At 40.6% G+C, this 20,099-nt stretch overlaps 1 protein-coding gene across 2 annotated transcripts in view; it reads right to left on the reverse strand.

Annotated features, from left to right (window-relative positions):
• Positions 1 to 4,858: 4,858 nt before the first annotated feature.
• The window catches only part of Znrf2 (zinc and ring finger 2), an 82,983-nt gene continuing 67,742 nt past the window's right edge, over positions 4,859 to 20,099 (reverse strand). Inside the window, exons 4-5 of one of the 2 annotated variants that reach the window (XM_057774924.1) lie at positions 15,827 to 15,906; positions 4,859 to 11,491 (exon numbers count right to left, since the gene is read on the reverse strand). In XM_057774924.1, coding sequence (XP_057630907.1) covers positions 15,849 to 15,906 — 58 coding nt within the window. In that variant the 3' untranslated portion in view covers positions 4,859 to 11,491; positions 15,827 to 15,848. Of the gene's footprint in view, positions 11,492 to 15,826; positions 15,907 to 20,099 lie in introns of those variants that run through there. The other variant, XR_009057407.1, reaches the window with a different exon arrangement.

Genomic DNA, 20,099 nt, shown 5'->3' on the forward strand with positions numbered 1-20,099 from the left:
AAGCCCTGGAAACTGATGAAAAGCAAAGAATAGAGAAGATTCTGGAGCAAAGTATCTCTACCAGGGTGAGGTAGACCAAACAGACTGGGAGTATAGGGGGTAAACTCTGGTGTAGGGCAGTGTTGGAAACAGGGTTGATGTAGGAGGCACAAAATTAAGGATATCCAATGTGGTCATCAGCCCAAGGACTAGAGACTCACTTGCAACAGGGACAGTAAAGGCAGGTATCTAGAGGTCTGGGGGAATGAGACCAACAGAGAGGAAGGGAGCTGCATGCACATGCCCCAGCCAAGTCCACTCTTCAGTACCCACTGAAACCAATGTCCATACAAAGACTTGAGGGTTGATGTTCAAAGCAGTATTCTTGAGAACAGCCATCCACAGAAGAAACAATTATAAAATCCTACCAGCTAGCAGACAGATAAAATGTGGCAGAGTCATATACATTATACTGTTCACTAGATGAAGAATGGCGAATATGAACTAAGCATGAGTGAGGATTAAGGTGCAAAACATCAAATGCAAGAGCACACTGGAGTAGACTGACACGGGCTAGGTAACCAGAAATGCAGATCTGCAGAGTGTGATGGTCAGAGGGAAAATGCAGAGAGTATGATGGTCAGAGGGCAGAAATGCAGATCTGCAGAGTATGGTAGTCAGAGGAACTTCTGGCTGGGGAGGAGTAGACAAAGAATGACTGATAAAGCATTTTTCTTTCTTCTTCTTCTTCTTCTTCTTCTTCTTCTTCTTCTTCTTCTTCTTCTTCTTCTTCTTCTTCTTCTTCTTCTTCTTTTTTTTTTTTTTTTGAGAAAAGACCTCATGCAGCACAGGCCTCAAATTTATTATACAGTTCAGGCTGGCTCTGAACTCCTGATTTCCCTGCTTCCACCTCTTGAACGTCAGATTACAGGTGTGTACCAAGGAGTGTGGCACTGGTGGGAAGTGGAACACAATACTTTGCGACAATTTGGCAACATCTTATGACATAAACACCACACAACTCGGCAATCTTACCACCAATATTTATTGAAGAAAAATGGAAGTTATATGTTCACACACATTGTATATAAATGTTCATAATCATTTATTCATAATAACCCAACTAAAAACAGCTGAGGTCCACACCAATAGATAACAGCATCTTCATGTAACAGAACACGACTCTCTGAAGAAAACTGACTCAAGTAACAAGATGGATGCTTTTCACAGAGCCACGCTGAATGAAACCACACACAAATAAAATACCGATTTCACCGAGTACACAGCAATGCAGAATGGAACGCAGAATGGACAGCGGCGGCTTGGGCTGAGTGGATGGGTGGGAAGCTACTCAAGGGACATGAGGTCACGCTGAGGATGATGGAGTGGTCTCTATTTTGGTTGCAGAGAAAAGCCACGTAGGTGCATTTCTGTCCAATTCCTTAGGTGCTATTCCCCATGGGTGTTTCTGTTATATGTAAAATTTTAAGTCACTAAAGCTGCTGTGAAAAAGAACTAGTCTGACCAGGACACCATTGTTCTTGCTGAGGAAACGGAGCCACCACGTCTGCCTGGCATCCGTAGTGCACACACTGGCTCTCAGTAGCACAACAGTTTGGTATGTGAGACCACTGTCCTGGGCAACAGCCCTACGTTACTCCTTCCAAGACCCGAGGACACATGCCTACTCAAGAACAGTGTTTCAAACCTGTATCTTTCTGAGATGGTCTAGTTAGGCAGCTTTAGCTGCTCTGGTATTTACCATGGAGCCCAGGTTAGCCTCAAAGTCACAGCAAGCCTCCCGTCTTCAGTTCTTGAGTGTTGGAATTATAGGCATGTGTCCAGTTTATTTTTATGGCTGCTCTATTTTATTCCCAACCTTTTTGTTATAAAGAGCAAATATCGGCTCCCTGTTTGTCCCCTATCAGCACAGCTTCGCACGCTCCTCTGTAGGATGAGCTGAAGGCTTATTCCATGACTAACACAGGCTGAGGCAGCTTTTTCTGTCTCGCTGGAATGCAACATTTGTTTTAGGGAACAGGGTCTTGTGTATCCCAAGCTGGTCTCTGGCTATGTAGAAAGGGTGACCTTAAACTACTGATCCTCCTGCCTCCACTCCTAAGTGCTGGGATTAGGTGTGTGCTACTAGGCCAGCTAGCGATACTATTTTTAACTGCTATGGTCCTTGTTCCTGGTAACTTCTTGTGTTCTGGGTGCTTCTGGGAACTCAGACTCACTAGGGTCACCGATTCAGGGCCAAGAGAGAGATGTCAGTGCTCAAGTCTTGAGGGTCAAAGCTGAGTTTATTAAATGTGAAGAAGATAAAAGCCTGCAAGTCAGAGGACTTTTGCTCTGGAGGTAAAAAAGGTTTTGAGGAACCTACTAAACTTGGCTGTGCAAAATCAATGTCGGAGCCCTGGCGAGTCACTTATTCCTTACCACAGGGGGAGGATTTACAACATCACCAAGAGCAGCTTCTCAACATTTATCAAGAGATGCTGACTTAATAGGAAGAGCAGAAGAAAAGATATCAAGAGCCTGGCTGCACAGGTCTGAGGTCTCTTGAACCCATTCTAGAGTATGGATACCCAACAGAACCACACTGCAAAGATTAGCTTAGAGTCCATGTGGTGAGGCTGAGGCCTTAACAGATTTAAAGAGCTGCCCCTGCATTCCCCTGTTGCCTCTCGAGTCAATCTTATGCTCAGCCAAGTTCTGAGAAATTACTGACTCACAGGCATCAAAAGGCACAAACATTTAGCATGCCTCTCCCAGGGCACAGTTCAACCTGAAGTAACTCCCTTCAGCTGGACACTGGAGCACAAGACCCCTTGGCAACCTGGGCAGGGGCCTCAATAATATTTAGACTTCACTACTTCTAGACTGCTCCCCACACTAGGTTGTGATGAAGTCTATTTTGCAAATGAGTATTTTGTGGATGAGCTTAACAGCATCAAGCACGAACATGGTAAAGTCAACTACAATTAAATGGTCAGGAATATGGCCAGGTAGAACTTGAGAGGTGAAACATCTAAAAGGAGCTCATGAACAACTCTGGTTCATCAGACCTCACAAACCCTTCAGCTCCTGTGCAGGAGAACAAGCTAATCGAAGCCTGAATAGAATCATCAAAAGCTGCAGCCACACTGAAGGCCAGAGTTGTCCGTGAATATACACAAAACCCCTAATTTTGCAAAGGGTTTTCAAGCTCTTTTTACTGAAGTTGACACTATTTCCATCTAGTCCCAATACAGAGCAAGAGCTGCTCACATGCAGCTGCTAAACAAAACCAGCTCCAAAATGAGGTCAAGGTCTTACCAAGCCTTCAGAACTATCCAGGCACAAAAAGTCAGAAACCATTCCTGAGGAAGAGTTGTCTGAACCTGGACTTTCCAGGACAACAACCACTGGTCACTTAACTGCTGAGCACTGAACAGGGCTGGTTCCAAATAGATCTCAAAGATGGAAAACAAAAAAGAAAACCAAAGACCTAGTTATATATCAGTTGGGGACTTTTTGTCAAATTGATTACACGGCAAGATGGATCTGCATGTCTGAATACTCTAGGGCCGTCTATGGTTGTGTTCTAACAACAGATGAACTATACGCCATCCTTGGTGTACAGAACCTGGATATCTGGGCGGTGATTAGCCTTACACTTCTTTGGAGAGTTTCAGTACCTATCCCTGGCTGGCCTGTTGTAGACCAGGCTGGTCTCAAACTCAAAGATCTTTTCGCCTCTGCCTCCTGAGTGCTGAGACTGAAGGTGTGTGTGACCACACCTGACCTAACACTAACCATCTCGGGCATTAACGAGCTGCCAAGGACTCATAATATGCAACTGTTTATTTTCCTAAAGTTGTTTTACACTATGGCCAACACTATGTTCTGGTCACTCAGCTCCCAAAGGACCAAGTAAATCAGGAATAGTAAAAAGTCAAATTTATTTTATTGGGAAGGTATTTTTTCGTTATAGTCTATTTGACTCCCGTAACATAGTAAGTTCAAGAGCTCACAAAATATTATTAGGAATAAAGCACTATTTGACAAAATTTTAAGTTTTATATTAGCATTAAGTACTGAAGACATTTTTTTTTAAAAAAAAGCATTTTATGTGAAATATATATGAACTTAGGGGATTTTGTCATCTTGGAATATATCTCTCAGGATACATACCACTGTTTCACAGGTCTGGTCTGTGATTTCCTGTCCTCTGAAGAGCAATCTGTTGTGGTGTTGCCATGGATGCACTGTTAGACTAGATCATCAGCAGGCTGCCTCCTTTACCTGTACAGCTACTCTATGGCTGCTGCTCCTCCAAGCCTTCACCAGTCAAAGACCATGAAACAGCAACCTGTAGCCTTCTGGTCCTTCTACAGAGCACAACCCAATCTGTCTTTAAGAGCAATCATCACCAGGATATAGAGGTGTACAAGAACCCAAACCAAGTTGTACCTTTGCTTTTCGTTGTCAAGATCTGAAGTCAGAACCAAAAAAAAAAAAAAAAAAAAAAAATGTTTAAAAAGCCGGGCGATGCCGGGCGGTGGTGGCGCACGCCTTTAATCCCAGCACTTGGGAGGCAGAGGCAGGTGGATCTCTGTGAGTTCGAGACTAGCCTGGTCTACAAGAGCTAGCTCCAGGACAGGCTCTAAAACCACAGAGAAACCCTGTCTCGAAAAAAAAAAAAAAAAAAAAGAAAAAAGCCGGGCGATGGTGGCGCACGCCTTTAATCCCAGCACTTGGGAGACAGAGGCAGGCGGATCTCTGTGAGTTCGAGACCAGCTTGGTCTACAGAGCTAGTTCCAGGACAGGCTCCAAAGCCACAGAGAAACCCTGTCTCGAAAAAAAAAAAAAAAAAAAAAAAAAAAAAGATCTGAAGTCAGGCACAATGGAAAGGAACCCAAGATAAAACTCTCAAGAGTGTTTCAGGGCACACGATGGCACTCACTAAGCAAGGGTCAAAGCAACAGAAGCTAAGGCAACGGGGCTTCAAGAGAGGTCCAACTTAGCCAAGCTAGAGTGCTGAGTAACTCCGTGCCCCTCACTCTAGCAGTTAGTGCTGGCAATGTTTGAAGCCCTAAGGCACTGTGACCCTGAAGCAACTGCCGCCAATTCGTTTCTGGCTTTGTTCTCAAATCTCTATCCAGTCCTCCACTTCAATTCATTTTCATACGTGCGTTCCTTATTTATGGCTCTTTAGGATATTCCTGGCAGAATCGGATTTTTCCAGGTACTGTCAACCTTTCGCGAAACACAAAAACAAGAGCTGTCCCACTAGCTCTCTATGCCTTTTTGCAAAGATGACTGCTGAGGTGAGTCAACTTTCCTTCTTAAGTTTCCAGTCCTCTTGCCCTCCCTTCTTTACTTCCTGCTCATCTCTCGAGTTACTATAGATTTCCTAACAGGCCTTTCTGCCTCCAGTCTCCCTTCCCCAATCTGGAATGTAAGCAAGGCTGTCTTTTTCCTGCTGAAAGTCCTCTATCACAGCTAGACACACACACACACCGCATGAGCTGCTGTTTGCTTGCCTCCCTAGAGTGAAGGCTGATTTTCTCATTTTCTGTCTACTGTACACATCTCTTTACCCACTCTCTCCAGAGCCCAGCCATCTATCTATTCTTAAAGACCTAATCATGCGCTCATCTCTTCTGAGTATTATATAGTAATATGTCTGCTACAGCTCATCACTTACTCTCCAATGTGCAACACTAACTTAAATTAAGCTCCCAGGGGCCAGCTGACTTTCATTACTATGTTCCTAGTTCCAAGAAGCATGGAATCAAATGCTGCTTAATGTAAAGTTGCTCAAACAGCACTTTTACCAAATGATGAGAATGGAAATCAGAACCCATGATGCTCTCTGTTAATCTATGGCTTCTTCCAAAACACAAGTTAAGATCTCAGATGTTACCATCATACTTCATGGTAAATGTATTATAAAAATCATAAATGGGTACAAATGTTTTTGTTTAGTAATCAACGCTTATGTATATTATGTATCTGACTTGGAATACATATACCTTCTTATTAATACAAGAGTCCTGATATCAGAAGATCAAGGCAAGGCACAGAGAAAAAAACCCATGGCCAGAGATGTCTAAGACTAGGAGGTCCAGCCCCAAAGCCTAGTTTCTTAATCGGTTCACTACAGAATCCAATGTTGTTTATATCTTAAAAATTGCTTCCAAAAATAAAGGCAAGTTATGAAACAAATGAAGTCTACAAAGTGTGACTCTACACTCACAGACCACCCTTCCCAACAGGGCTCCAGCTGCATTTCCATGATAACATTAAAGGTTTAGATCAGGTATTCCAAAGGACACCTTTACTTACAGTCACGGGAAAACACATACCTTTGTCCATTACCATAAGCTTATGAGAAATTTTCATACTTTTAGATCTAGCTTTGCTATTATGGGTAATAAAATAAAGAGGCCGTAACATCAATTACAGCATGGCAACTTTTCAGCATTCAGATATCTGTTCTATCGCAATGCACTGTCAAGTTAAAGACAATAGGTAGGGCACGAGAACTTCCCTTCAGAGCACTCTCGATTTTCTACTTATAAAGAACAGGAGAGTTTAACAAGATCATTTGGAAATTTTATTTATTAAAATATCAATGATGAACTGTTCCATTTCTGTTGAGATCACACTAATACATTTTCTCTAGTTCCAGGGCCTTATTTAACAAGAAGAATAAAATATTTTCTGATAGAGAAAATTAAGAGGTATTATAGAAAAGTTGGGGAACCAGGAGCAAATCAATGGAGACAAATATTGTGATTTTCAACCAAAGAAACCCGCACGACAAGTCACCTGCAGAGACATACAGCGACCACTAATCAGTGCCACCAAGTCCGATGCTCTGTTATTTCTTCCCAGACCAACGTCTCCTGATTGTACTATGTACAAGCAAACACTCTAACAAGACTACAATCAAACTTTGAGACAAGCTCTCATCTTGTAGTTCAGGCTGGTCTCAAACACTGTGTAGCCCAAGCTGGCTTCAAACCTGTGATCCTCACCTCCGCCTCAACCTCTCATGCATACCAGATATGCACGTGGTTGGCTAATGAAGGAAACATTTCTGGCGCCAGTTACAGCTGACAATAGGCAAGCAGTTATGAAGTTTCCCAAATAAATGATCGGTACATGTCAACTCCAACATACTAAATCAGAAATGTCTCCTCAGTGACAGGAGAATGTCACTTATGTCTGTCCAATCTTGAGATCCTCATGGCCCAGAGACAGAGCTAAGAAACACATAATGCTAATAAATGGTACAGTATCACATTCTTCATTTGTGGGGATGCTAGTTCATGCCAATTGTTCTTTGCTTCTCCATAAACAAAGAGACCAAAACAAAATAAAACAATCTTATTTTCAGCCACTGGTCAAAAAATTAGTTTGGACATCTAGATGCAAACAAACCTGTGAGGTCACTGACAGTGCATATTCAACTGACTAAATATTAACATTTCTGGTGTTCAAGGCCTTTTAAGTTCTCATAGAAAGTCCACAGACTTAGGAGATCAGGAATTTCCCACTTAAGACAGAGAACTCTTTGATTTAAATTTTTTTCTATTTCCTAGTTTAAGCACATTTACGGAATATGGTAAAGAGTATTAGTTGGGTACATTATCACCAAGAATGCCTTATCAACGGTTTCAGGAGTGGATCACTACCAGGAGTGTGCGGAGCAGCAACCATTCAGATTCAGCAGATGTGAGGAGAAAGAGGGCAGTGAAACAGGTAAGGTCACTGCAGTCATATCATACAGCTAAGAAAATATTACAAGTGACATATTCTAGGAAAAGGAAGAGAATGGGCTCCAAAGTACTGACATGCTAAGAGTTTTAAAGTTAAAATATCTGTACAGTGATTGACGAGGGGCATTTCACACTTCATCTCTTGTTGCCAGTGAATGCCAAGTTTACACCAGAGTAAACCAAACCCACAGGTAAATGGCTGAAGGCGCCAGAGCACCTACAACCAGCAAATGGCACTGCTAACAAGAGCACCATTTGCCTCTAAGTAACTTTGTGTGCCCGGATTGGCTCTGGTTTAGATGGAAACTTCCTCTGTGAAGCATAAGGCTATCTGGTCATAAGGCCAATGCGCAGTGCGGCTATCAGTCAGGTTACAGATACAACTCTTCTCCAACTGTGAGAGTCCGTGCTCTGCTCACTGTTGGCTCACTGCTGGGGCCATCCTCTTACTTCACTCAGGTCGGTACTATTTACATGGACTCCACCATCTCTTTCACTGAAAGGAACATGCCTATGTCTTGCTGTAACATATTAAAATGATTGCTTTTGTTTGTTTTTGAGACAGGCTAGCCTAGAACTCACTATGCAGCCCAGGCCAACCTGAACCTTGTGGTAATCCTGTTTCCTGAGTGCGGCGGGTCTCTGAAACCTCACCACACCCAGACTTAGAACCACAGTGTGAACTAAGGTCTGAACAGGCACTGCTGTTCCTGAGCGCTCATGCAAGTGGAAACAGCTTTGCTGTGCGTGCTGCAGCTCTGCTCAGATTGTCCTTGTTATTCTGGGCTGCATTCTAGTGTATAAAGGAGTGGAAACAGAGTTATTATGTAACAAAGAATGCAGAAGATTTGCACTGAAGAGCCCAAACCTATACACTCCAGTCAACATGACTTTACACTGTGGCTTCTGTTGTCACCTAACACAAGTCAGGCAGAGACCACTGCTTACTAACAGTCAGAAACACTCTTCTTAAAACAGTCATGCAGCCTGATGAGTAGCTTGGTTTTAAAATCATTACGTCTATTGCTCTAGAGAGGGCCAAATAAAGTGAACGGATTTCTAAAGAGAACAGTGCTTCTCTTAAATATCTTGGTGAAGAGGAAATGAAAAGCCAGGTTAAAGGAGAAAAAAAAATGGCAATAGATTCACTATGGACAGAGTGGCACTAGAGAAACCCAAGCATGTGCCTCCTTCTCCATACACGTGTGACCTTATCCAAGGAGCATTTACAAAGACTCTAGGAAGGGATGACTGGCTGGGTAAGTGAGGCCCCCAGTTTTGATTCCATCTCCACAGTATTTGCTATCAGCAGTTTCAGGTCGGATAGCCGACATAATTTTATGACTGATACTACTCAGTGTCCGCACACAGACATACATATAAGCAATGCTACATAAAGTCTCATGTATAGAACATTCCTAGAACAGTAACTTTGAACAGAAACTGGAACATCTGAGCTCCTTTCTTTTCTTCTATTTCTAAATTGTTCTTTATAGGAAATCATTGCAAACAAAATTTAAAGTAAAAATGCTAATTTTATAAAATTTGGGAAATAAAAAGGCTGTTATAATGCATTTCAGTAAACACTACCCAAACAAGCATAGTCCGTCCGTGTCCTCGACAGGGCAGCACTGCGCTCTGACCTCACCGGCGCTTGGAGGCAGCAGCCAAGGCACATGAGCCGTCAGGACCGCAGGAGGACAGTGTGAAGGAAGGGCGAACTGAGGCGAGACGTCCAGGAAGCTGAGCTTGACACAAAGCAGGTCACCTTCCAGGGGATTCTAAATATTAATTACCACAGCTGCTCTCCAAGAAGAGAAGACAGAGGACATAATTCTTACCACAACAATACACCAGTAGTAGAAAGTAAAGCAATTATTCACATTCTAAGAGCTTGGGGAAAATCAGAGAGAAGAAAGCTTACAGACTGAAAGATGAAGTGAAATGGATTCAGATTCAGATTTCATATTAACAGAAAAAAAAAAAAAACTTAAGGAAAGAAAATTTCCCCCGAGGAAAGAGTAACTTCCTACAACTGGCTGAAAAAAGGCAGCTACAGAGCTGTGCTGGCAGCTGCCACACTGAGGTTCTGGGTGTCTGACCACTGACCATAACAACGCACGGTTTAACCGCAGGAAAGCTCTATCTAGTCTACAAAAGGAAAGCAGTGCAGCTCTTCCCATTATCTGGGAAGATCCCTGCCCTTCTGCCCTTCTGCCCTTCTGCCCTTCTGCCCTTGCCTTTCTGAAAAAGAGGCAGCAGAAGCCACAGGGCTGGGGACAAATGAGAGGTACAAGTAGCAGCATCTGAGAAGCACCCATTTCAACCCCCAGGGCAGCTCAGCAGGGCAGCAGGACTGTGAGGCGTGGACTAGATCGGGAGCAACATTCTCCTGAGGAAACCAAATGTGAAACCTACTTGTAGTATTCTGATATGTTTTTAAAAAAGACATCCACTGTTGCAGCCTGACAGCACTCTTCCAGTATTCTTAACCATCAGATGTATTTTGGGGGAATATTTATTCACATAATTTTGCTTAATACAGTTCTTTCTACAAAGACTGAAATTTAAAAGTATCCACAATATTTTCAATTACAGTAACAACACATTAATAAATTATAAATTAACAAAATCTTTATATTTGCTTAAAAATCATTTATCAAATGCTAACTTCCAGATTATCTGGAAAACTAAAAATGCAAGTTGCTAGAAATCTGGCATCCCAATTATATTCTGATTTTTAAAAGTATATAAAATGTCCCTCAAATTACTACAAGTCCCACTGCAGATGTGTTTATTTCACCCTTTTCATAAGGTATTAAATTTACAACTTGCTAAACATTTTACCAAACATGGGAAAACTGCCTGGCAATGCAAAGCACAATGAAGTAGTTACACGAAAGGAAGAAAAGACCCCTGTTACAGTCACTGCGGCCCCAGCATGAAGACCTGCAAACCTAGACTTTTCAAAGTTGCATAGCTGCAAGATGGTCACTGCTAACAAGCTATTGCGCAGTTTTATTTCAAAAGAAACAATGTATTTCAGAAACTGCAATTCAGCAGACAGTTCTACATTTAATTAACTAAAATGTAATTATGTAACTTGATTTACTCTTTGGATGGCATTTTTATAATATTAAACCTTTAATTCAAACTACTAACATATTTTAGCTTTCCTACCCAGAAGTCTATTTTTCACACATGGGGGGGGGGGAAGAATTTAAGATTATTCTCTCCATTCACAGAATATTATACTGTTTTGATTACATTTCTTGGTTTCACATTGAAGAGTTTGTAAAAACTAAATTGGGCGGTTTTCAAGTTAAGAATAGGTGAACGCAAAAACATTATGCTGGGGAAAATAAGAAGTCCCCAAACTAAAAACAAACAGACAAACAAACAAAACAAATACAATAAAACAGCAGCTCTACAGAACTTAATAAAAAGTAAATCAACTTTGAAATTAGTTAACTTTGGTGTCCAAATACAAAATGTTTATCAGTATCATCTACGCAGTGACTAGTACAGGATGTGCAGCATTTTCAAAGTCCCTGTGTATCCCTTATATGCAAGTTTGGTGCACTCAAGTTCTGTGGTTCCCATCCATCTCTGGACCACTGAGTGTCACAGAACTCAGATCCTGGGCTGAATAAGCCCACAATTTTCATTTTTTTTTTCTTTCCAGAGACAGATCTTCAAATCTTCCAGATTTCTCAAGCATCTTGAAAAGACAACAAAACCTGCATAAAAATAAATTATTCTAAGTCATGGTCAATGTAGTGATGAGGTGAGCAGACCTGTTTTTCATCCCGCCCAGCTCCCGCACAGCTAGCTTTACACCCAAAATAACAACACACAAATTGCATTCATTTAAACACTGCCTGGCCCATTATCTCCACTCCCTTATTGGCTAACTATCACATATTGATCTAACCCATTTCTTTCTTTCTTTCTTTCTTTCTTTCTTTCTTTCTTTTTTTTTTTTTTTTTTTTGATTTTTCGAGACAGGGTTTCTCCGTGGCTTTTGGTTCCTGTCCTGGAACTAGCTCTTGTAGACCAGGCTGGCCTCAAACTATTGCCACTTGACTGTGGCTTACCGGCATGAGTCTAACCAGCGTCCATCTTGGAGAGGACAGTCATGGTGTCTGTCTGACTCTGCTTTCTTCCTCCCAGCATTCTGTTCTGTCTATTCCGCCTATCTAAGCTGCTGTCCTATCAAAGGCCAAGGCAGTCTCTTTATTTGACCAATGAAAGTAACACACAGACAGAAGACCCACCTACATCATTTCCCCCTTTTCTGTTTAAACAAAAAAGAAAGGCTTTACAGTTATAATATTTATATCTATTTTATCTTTTATCATAACTAAACAGGTGAATATGGTAACGATAACAGAAATACAGCACCCATTCTACCACGAAGAGAGCTTTATTACTGTCACCTTTCATACTACCATTTTACTACTTCAAGAAATTTATAAAGTTATTATTCTGTACAACAAACCAAGAAACAAAATGATCAGTTAAAGCTTAACATAGAAGAAATCAGCAAAAACTTAAGTCATTCCTTTTCCACAATAAGTGCTTAAGCACACATATGAACACACATACACACAAAATCACACATACCCTCTCAAACTTAAAATCATCTCCCAAATAAAAGCAGCAAGCAACTTCATAATTAATGAAGACTGTACATATTCATATCTCTATTTTGGATTAGTAATTATTAAATTCTTATGTTGCTGATATAATGCAGGGCCTTTGCTACTTAAAAAAAATAGACTCTGTTGGTTTAGATTTCTGCAGGCAGCTGTGTAGAAAGATCAAGCTAACCTATTTAAGTTCATCTCAAAGCTTAGTTGTTATCTAAGGCTGACAGATATATGCTGATGACCATGAGAGGGGATGTGTTCCAAAATCCCATGAGCTCACTGTGACATCAAAGAAAAAAAGTGTAGTGATGAGACCATGAAAGAAAAAACTAGGTCTGCTGTGGTTTTAGGGTTTGCTAATCTCCATCACAATAACATCAGAACCCTTCAGGGTCAATGACCGCTCTTCTGCCATCCAAGGACACCAGAGGAATGATCAAAGACACTCTGTCTTCTGACCCCTTGATCTAGGACTTTCCAGTGAGCAAGACACTGAGCAAAGAGATTTTGTTCACCATCAGCCACCTCAGGTACTTTGTTAGGTTTCCTTGACTACACTAGAACAGACTAAAAGGAGCATCTTTAATCTGCAGGTTAAAGATTTAGGGGATATACTTTACCATGTTAAATGTTAAATACCTTTTTCTGTAGCTTAGCCTCACCCAGAACTTCTACCACCATGCCCAGCAAAACTTCCATTTTATTAGCACTGTTTTTTTTTTAAACTATTTCTTTTAAAATGGTTCAGTAATTTCTCATAACGGTATTGACCCAGACACAGGACAACACACAACAGTATTTCAAAGTATCCTTGCCATCAGAAAATGTTTTAATGTTGGGGATACAGCTAAGTGGGAAGGCACCACCTAGCCAGAAGAGAAGTTTAAATTCAAGCTCTAAAACAACAATAGGATACAGATTGGGACTGTGAATGTACCTCAGCGTAAACTGCCGGCGTGTACAAGACCATGGCTTTGATTTCCAACACCATAAAACAAAACCAGTAAAATCTCTACCTTTCCAATAGTGAAATAAAAACACAGATGCCCGTGTGCCCTGATACAACCTCACTACATCCCACTGCTCGGCACCACAAATCTTACTATCCCACCTGTACTGAGGACCCTACAGAGACCCCAGGCGATAGTGCCCCAGTCTCCCGTGCTTTTGCTTTCATGTGCACCCAGCTGCAGTTCTCACTTCTCAATCTGTTAAGTTATCCTCACCAATGCTGCAAACAAGTTTCTTGAGCACATCACCTCAATGCCTAGACTTCTAAAGAGCAAGAGATACTAATTACAACATTTATTTATTGTCTGTGGAGGTGGGCACATGGGCGGAGGTCAGAGAACAACATGTGGGAATTGGTTCTCTCCTTCCACTCTGCAGATCCCAGGGATAGAATACCAGTTACTAGGCTTAGTGACAGGCAACTTTACCACTGTCCTAATTAGGGGTTATCATCGCTGTGATGAAACACCATGATCAAAAGTGAGTTGGGTTGGGGAAGAAATAGTGTCTCTGGCTTACACTTCCACAGCACTGTTCATCATCAAAGGAAGTCAGGACAGGAACTCAAATAGGGCAGGAACCTGGAAGCAGGAGCTGATGCAAAGGCCACGGAGGGTGCTGCTTACTGATTTGCTTGGTTGGCTTTCTTACAGAACCCAGGACCACCAGTCCAGGGATGGTACCACCCACAATGACTAATTTAAAAAGTGCCCTACAGGTTTGCCTATAACCCAACCTTATGGAGGCAATTTCTCAACTGAGGATTCCTCCTCTCTGTTGACCCTAGCTTGTGTCAAGCTGACATAAAACTAAGCATTTTCAAAATAAATCAACTCGGCAGAACAGACTACTCTCCATTTACTACTGCAGTGTGATGCATTTGCCTATTATAGATACAAACATTTTATTTTACAACATGTTAAGGATGGGAAGGAGAATGGCTAGTCACATGATGTAACTTTTTGAAGGATATGTTGTCTAATCATCTCAAAATCGTTAAGTCATCAACGTCAGAACAGCTGGGTGCAAACCAGCACAAGACTGTGTCCTCAACAAGTCACCTTTCCCAGCTGCTCTAACTTCCTTATCTGAGCAGAGCAGTACTACCCTAACAGCAAACAAGCAGTGGACAGAAAATGACACCAGCACACAATACTTCCGAATGACCGGAATTATATTACCTAAGAAAACACCCGGGACAATGCTCAGCACATAGATTAAACTCTTTGCAGTCTGGAACTTGCAATGTGCCTTGTTTCTTTTTATCTTTCATGTGTGAGACTGTGTGTGCTCATGTGTTCATGTGCTCAGCCAGAAGCTGACAAGCCATGTCCTCCTCAACTGCTCTCCACTTATTTTTGATGTAGGGTCTCTCACTAAATCTGGAGGTGGCCAACTAGGCTAGACTAGGCTAGGCCAGGGAGCTCTAGGTGTGGATCAGCTGCCCAGTGCTTTTCACATAGGTTCTGGGATTGGAGCTCGGGTCTTCATGCTTCCCTGGCATGCCCTTCTGAAAAAGAGGCAGAAGCCACAGGGCTGGGGACAAATGAGAGGTACGAGTAGCAGCATCTGAGAAGCACCCACTTCAACCCCAAGGGCAGCTCAGCAGGGCAGCAGGACTGTGCGGCCCTTTTTAAACTACCTGACTCAGACAAAAATGACTTGTACTATGTTGTGCATATGCAACACAAAAGCTCCGGTGAGTGTGACACAACTTACTTTTTAAATCATGGGACTTAATCTCTCTGACCCTTGAAGAACGTTCTGGAAAATGTGGTCATGATATGTACCTCACTGTTTCCTCCTAGTATTAAACTGTAAGTAAATAAACAAACATGTTTTTAAGTATCAAGAGTATTCTAGTTACTCAATACCTAACTCTACTCAAGAATCAAGAATAGCTGCTTTTAATTAAGTAGTTTTTTGTTGGTATTTTGGGAGTGGTTTTTGGTGATGGAAATTAAACCCAGGGCTTTTGACAATCAAGTCTGTATTCTAACACTTAGCCTCCTTAGTATATTTTTAAATGTGAGTTTTTATATAGTAGTCTTACAAAATACCTAGAAAACATACACAGAGACGCACACAGAAATGTGCCTCCGTGAATAACTGGATGAATGACAATTAGAGCTAAGGACTTGAGGGACAGATGGCTCAGCAGCGAAAGTCATAACTTCAGAACCTGAGTTCTGGGACCTACATGGTAGAAAGGCAGAACCAATTCCTGCAGGCAGGTTGTCCTCTGATCTACACACACGCCAAGGCTTGTGCATAATCACATGCTGCAGGCCTGTGTGTGCACAGAAACGCGCGCGCACACACACACACACACACAGTTGAAAAAAACAAGATGAAATAGTAATTCAAAATAAAATTTTATAAATCAATTAAAACAAAAAAGGGACAAATTACCCATGACACAGGAATCAGATGCTTAATCTGAAGGGTGCTCTGGACAAGATCTATTTACTTCAAACCATTCATCTATGCAGCTAGAAAAGAACAAACCAGAAAAGTATAAATCCTGTTTAATCACATCCTATAGTCATAATAAAAATATCAACTACTTGACTTTAGTGTCTTTGGAAAAAAAATTACTATCTTTAATGATTACACCTGACAAATACAGTAAAAGATGTTAAATATACTTCAGTTATTTTACATTATTAAAGGGGAAAATCCTCAAACAATTATGCTATGACATACTTTTAAACTCAAAAAGAGTAATTATTACCTTAAAGAACTACCATTTCATTAATATTTAAGAGTTAGAAAAACATTTCCTTTTCAATAGTTACACACAGGCCTTATCAGTTTGTCTATCAATGCAATAAAATTAAAATGCTTTAAAATTATAATTCTTGACAATATTGTATAACATTTAAAAATTCCATGTTTATATGTGATTATTGAACCTTTAGTTCCACCTTGCTCTGCAATCCATATATATATCTGGATATATATATATAGACAAAGAAACCCTAACCTATTTGTATTTATAGAGCATTCATGATCTTTCTGGAAATTCTGCACAGGGTACATACAATTATCTTCTTCCTTTGGGTTTGCGTATGTGTATATGTGTGTGCACACCTGTGGAAGTCAAACACAACCTTGGAGGTCATTCCTCAAGTATTGCCCACCTTTTTTAAAAAAAAAAAAATAACTAACAAACAAACCAGGGCTTGCTACTAGCCTGGAACTCGCTAGGCTGGTTAGTGAGGCTAGCTGTCCAATGAGTCCTAGGGATCCACCCAGCTCCACCTCCTTAGCACAGACTGGAAGTGCTAGTCACCACACTGGTGAGCTTCTGTGTCTGTTTTCAAAGGACTGAACCCAGGTCCTCATTCTTGCAGGGCAAGCACTTTATTGAGCTATCTTCAAGCCCATAATTACTTTCCAGTGCTCAATTAACAACAGAGTCCAGTTTTGCAGTCCCTCTTCAACTGCTCTCGGTAGTGACGGGCAATGCTGCACTATAGGCACAGATGGAACACATTTCCCTCACTGTAGAAAAAAATTGTTCCTTCACTGTCCCAAATTCACAGAACTGTGACAAATGACAACACTGATGTCTTCAAAGGACAAGTAACTCGGCCAGCAGCGTGTGAGTCACTAAAGCAGGACTCAAACTGTTCTGAGTTCTCACTGGAGGCACTGTTAATTCCTGAATGCTCTACAGTCAGGTCAGCTAGTATCCTGAAGGGGAAAGAAGACAGGCCATTCTCATACTCTAGTGAAAACACTAGAAAAAATGTAAATGACCTCAATAATCATTCATATCTTCCAAGTGACTAAAGTAACTCCTGATACCACTCAAATATTTGCTCTAAATATCAAACCCTAATTTGATTATGACATGTTTTCAGTCTGGACTGTACCGCTGCACCCTAAAAGACCTCCCAACTACAAAAATACATCTTAGAACAGAACAGTCCAGTGGTGGTTACACTCATAGTCCACTGAACAGCACTTATGCAGTCTAAAATGGGTTCTTCCTTTATTAGCCATGTAATCTGGGCTCATCATGAGAAGGCAATAAATAACTCCAGGTCCCATTTCATGTGAACTAATATCAACCCACATAGTTTCTATTGTAAACTACCTCATTAGTTGTTCAGACTGTGATGCCCTTCTCCTAGCAGCTCCAACAGGAAATCAGTGTTCTAAATTTAGTACTTTTTATTCTCAAGCATTTTCTTACCACATAATTCTAAAGGCATGTATTTTTAAAACACACAGCATTGTCCCATGTTTAAAAACCTAAATCAGTGCTACCATAAATATTATTCCTTATTTGCCTTCTTCATATGTGCTTTTAAATTTGTATTCCATTATGTAAGTACAGTACATGGATTTGATGCCACAAGCCTATAAATCAGAGTTGCTTGGGTTGCTGAGGCAGGAGGATTAAAGGCTTAAGACCTAGAAGACATGATATACTGTTTTAAAATAAATGACAACAAGCATGCCACAATTTACTTATCTATTCTTTTGTTATAGATAGTCCCAATTATCTTTTAACAGTCTCTCAAAGGTCATGCAAATTATAAATTAATCTTGTCACTAATTAGAGTTTGAATTGGCTTTTTAGAAAGTCACAGTAAGGCTTTTTCAGTGCTGGCTCACATCCTGGTTTAGATGCCTTCTTTCCTCTTGGTCTTAATTTTGGGTAGTAGCTGTCTCTAGACTTGAGAGTAGAATGATTGACTTGTGACATATATACTGTAACTACAGTTGCCTACCAACTTCAATCTTCTTTACTCAATTAAGAGCTAAAAATTTTTCATTTTAAAAATATTTTATCATAATTTATTCATGTGTGTGTGTGTGTACATACGTACACATGCTCTGGTGATCGTGTGGCAGCCAGAGTCCATGGGAGTGAGTTCTTTTCTTCCACCTGAGGGTCCTGGGGATCAAACTCAGGCTTGGAGATGAGCACTTTTACCCACTAGCACCAATTGTTTTCTTTTTCTTTTTTAATGATCTATAGTTTTTTTTTTTTTCTTACAGATTTTCAAGAACCTACTATTGTTTGGGTATCTCAGTTATAATATATGTATGTGGTGTGAGGTCAGGGATCTGAAACAAGATCTTGCTATGTTGATCACAAATCCAAGACCTTTCTGCTTCAATCTCCTAAATTCTGTAATCACAGGTAGATACTATCATGTCTGGCAATGTATAGTGCTTTTTAATAAACTTTTCCACAAAATCTTAAACTCAAAGTAAAAAAAGTTTGATGGTGAAAATCTGATTAAAGGCAGACCATGCAACATAACTTGTTACCAGAACAAAGACATGTTCATTTCTAATAAACACTGTACTTCTGGAACGTAATGAGTTCAGTGTCATATGTACTTCATGGCTTGTTGTAATCAAGTGTGCTCTCGTTTGCAGCTCTACAAAGTAGCACTTAGGGTGCTAGAAAAGGTAACACACGGACCAGAGTATTACCATGTCACTACGCTACCATGCTTCTGTCTGCCAATTGCAAGCATTATCTGCTCTAGCAGTTAACCAAAAGACTGCATGCTAGTTCAAACACAAAACTGTTGTTGTCATGCTAAAAGTCATCTCCACTACGAAGTCTAGTTTCTACCGCTAATGTAATTTTTAATAGCCACAATTTTTAATATTTAATGTCAACCTTCTAAGTTTATCTTTTAAATTTGTCTATGTGTATGTATCTGTGCCTAAATGTATGTAGAGTACCATGTGTATGCATGATCCCTTGAATGTCAGAAGAGGGGGTTAAAACCCCTGGAACTGGAGTTACAGGAGGCTGTGAGCCACCATGTGAATGCTGGGAATGGAGCCCAGGTCCTCTATACAAGAGCAGAAAAGTACTCTTAGCTATTGAGCCATCTTTGAGCACCTCCTAAGCTTATTTTGGGGGGGTGGGGGTGGAGGGAAGAACGGTATATCTTAAGAAAAAAATTCTTACCAAAAGGTCAAAAACAATTTTCTATTTTTTCCCCTACATCTTTAGATATTTGAATTATTATTATTATTGAATTAAATATTATGGAGACCTAGAATTTTTATTTCAAAGTTTAAAAATGATTCACTGTTTCTCCATCTCGATAACATTACCAGTTGACCCCAGCACTGCTCAACAGCACACCATAATGCTACGCTGCAGCGCCACTACGTTAGTGTCACAGACAGAGTCAATTTAGTGCCAGCACTTCCCGAATTTTAACACACCTAAATCCTCACAACCATATGAAGCTTGTACTATTGTCCTTAAACATTCAGAGACAAGAAAATCAAAACCTGTCTAAAGTCACACAGTATATTAATTAGTGGAAGGGTGAGAGCCCTGATTCCAGTCTCCATGCCCTTAGGTCCCATGCTGTGGTCTCCCTGGTCAGGCTCATGTGTTTATGGACTTATTGTCCTTGCTTGTTTAATTTTTGCATCTCTTAGGACATATGTCCTAACAGGATTATTCTCCAAGAGTACGGGTACTGTTCTTTGGCCCTTCACTTGTTGGTCCATATCTATGTATTTTTAGAAACACTGTCCATTTACAAGAAACTAAGACTTGACTGGGATAACGTTAGTTATATAGGCTAACTAGGGTCAAATATAGTTTTTATAATACTGAGTTTTTCTACACACACCATGTTTTACATGTATTTTAATCATATATACCTTACATTTCAATAAAGTTTTA

This window comes from Chionomys nivalis, chromosome 1 (genome assembly GCF_950005125.1).
Source record: "Chionomys nivalis chromosome 1, mChiNiv1.1, whole genome shotgun sequence".
NCBI lineage: Eukaryota > Metazoa > Chordata > Mammalia > Rodentia > Cricetidae > Chionomys > Chionomys nivalis.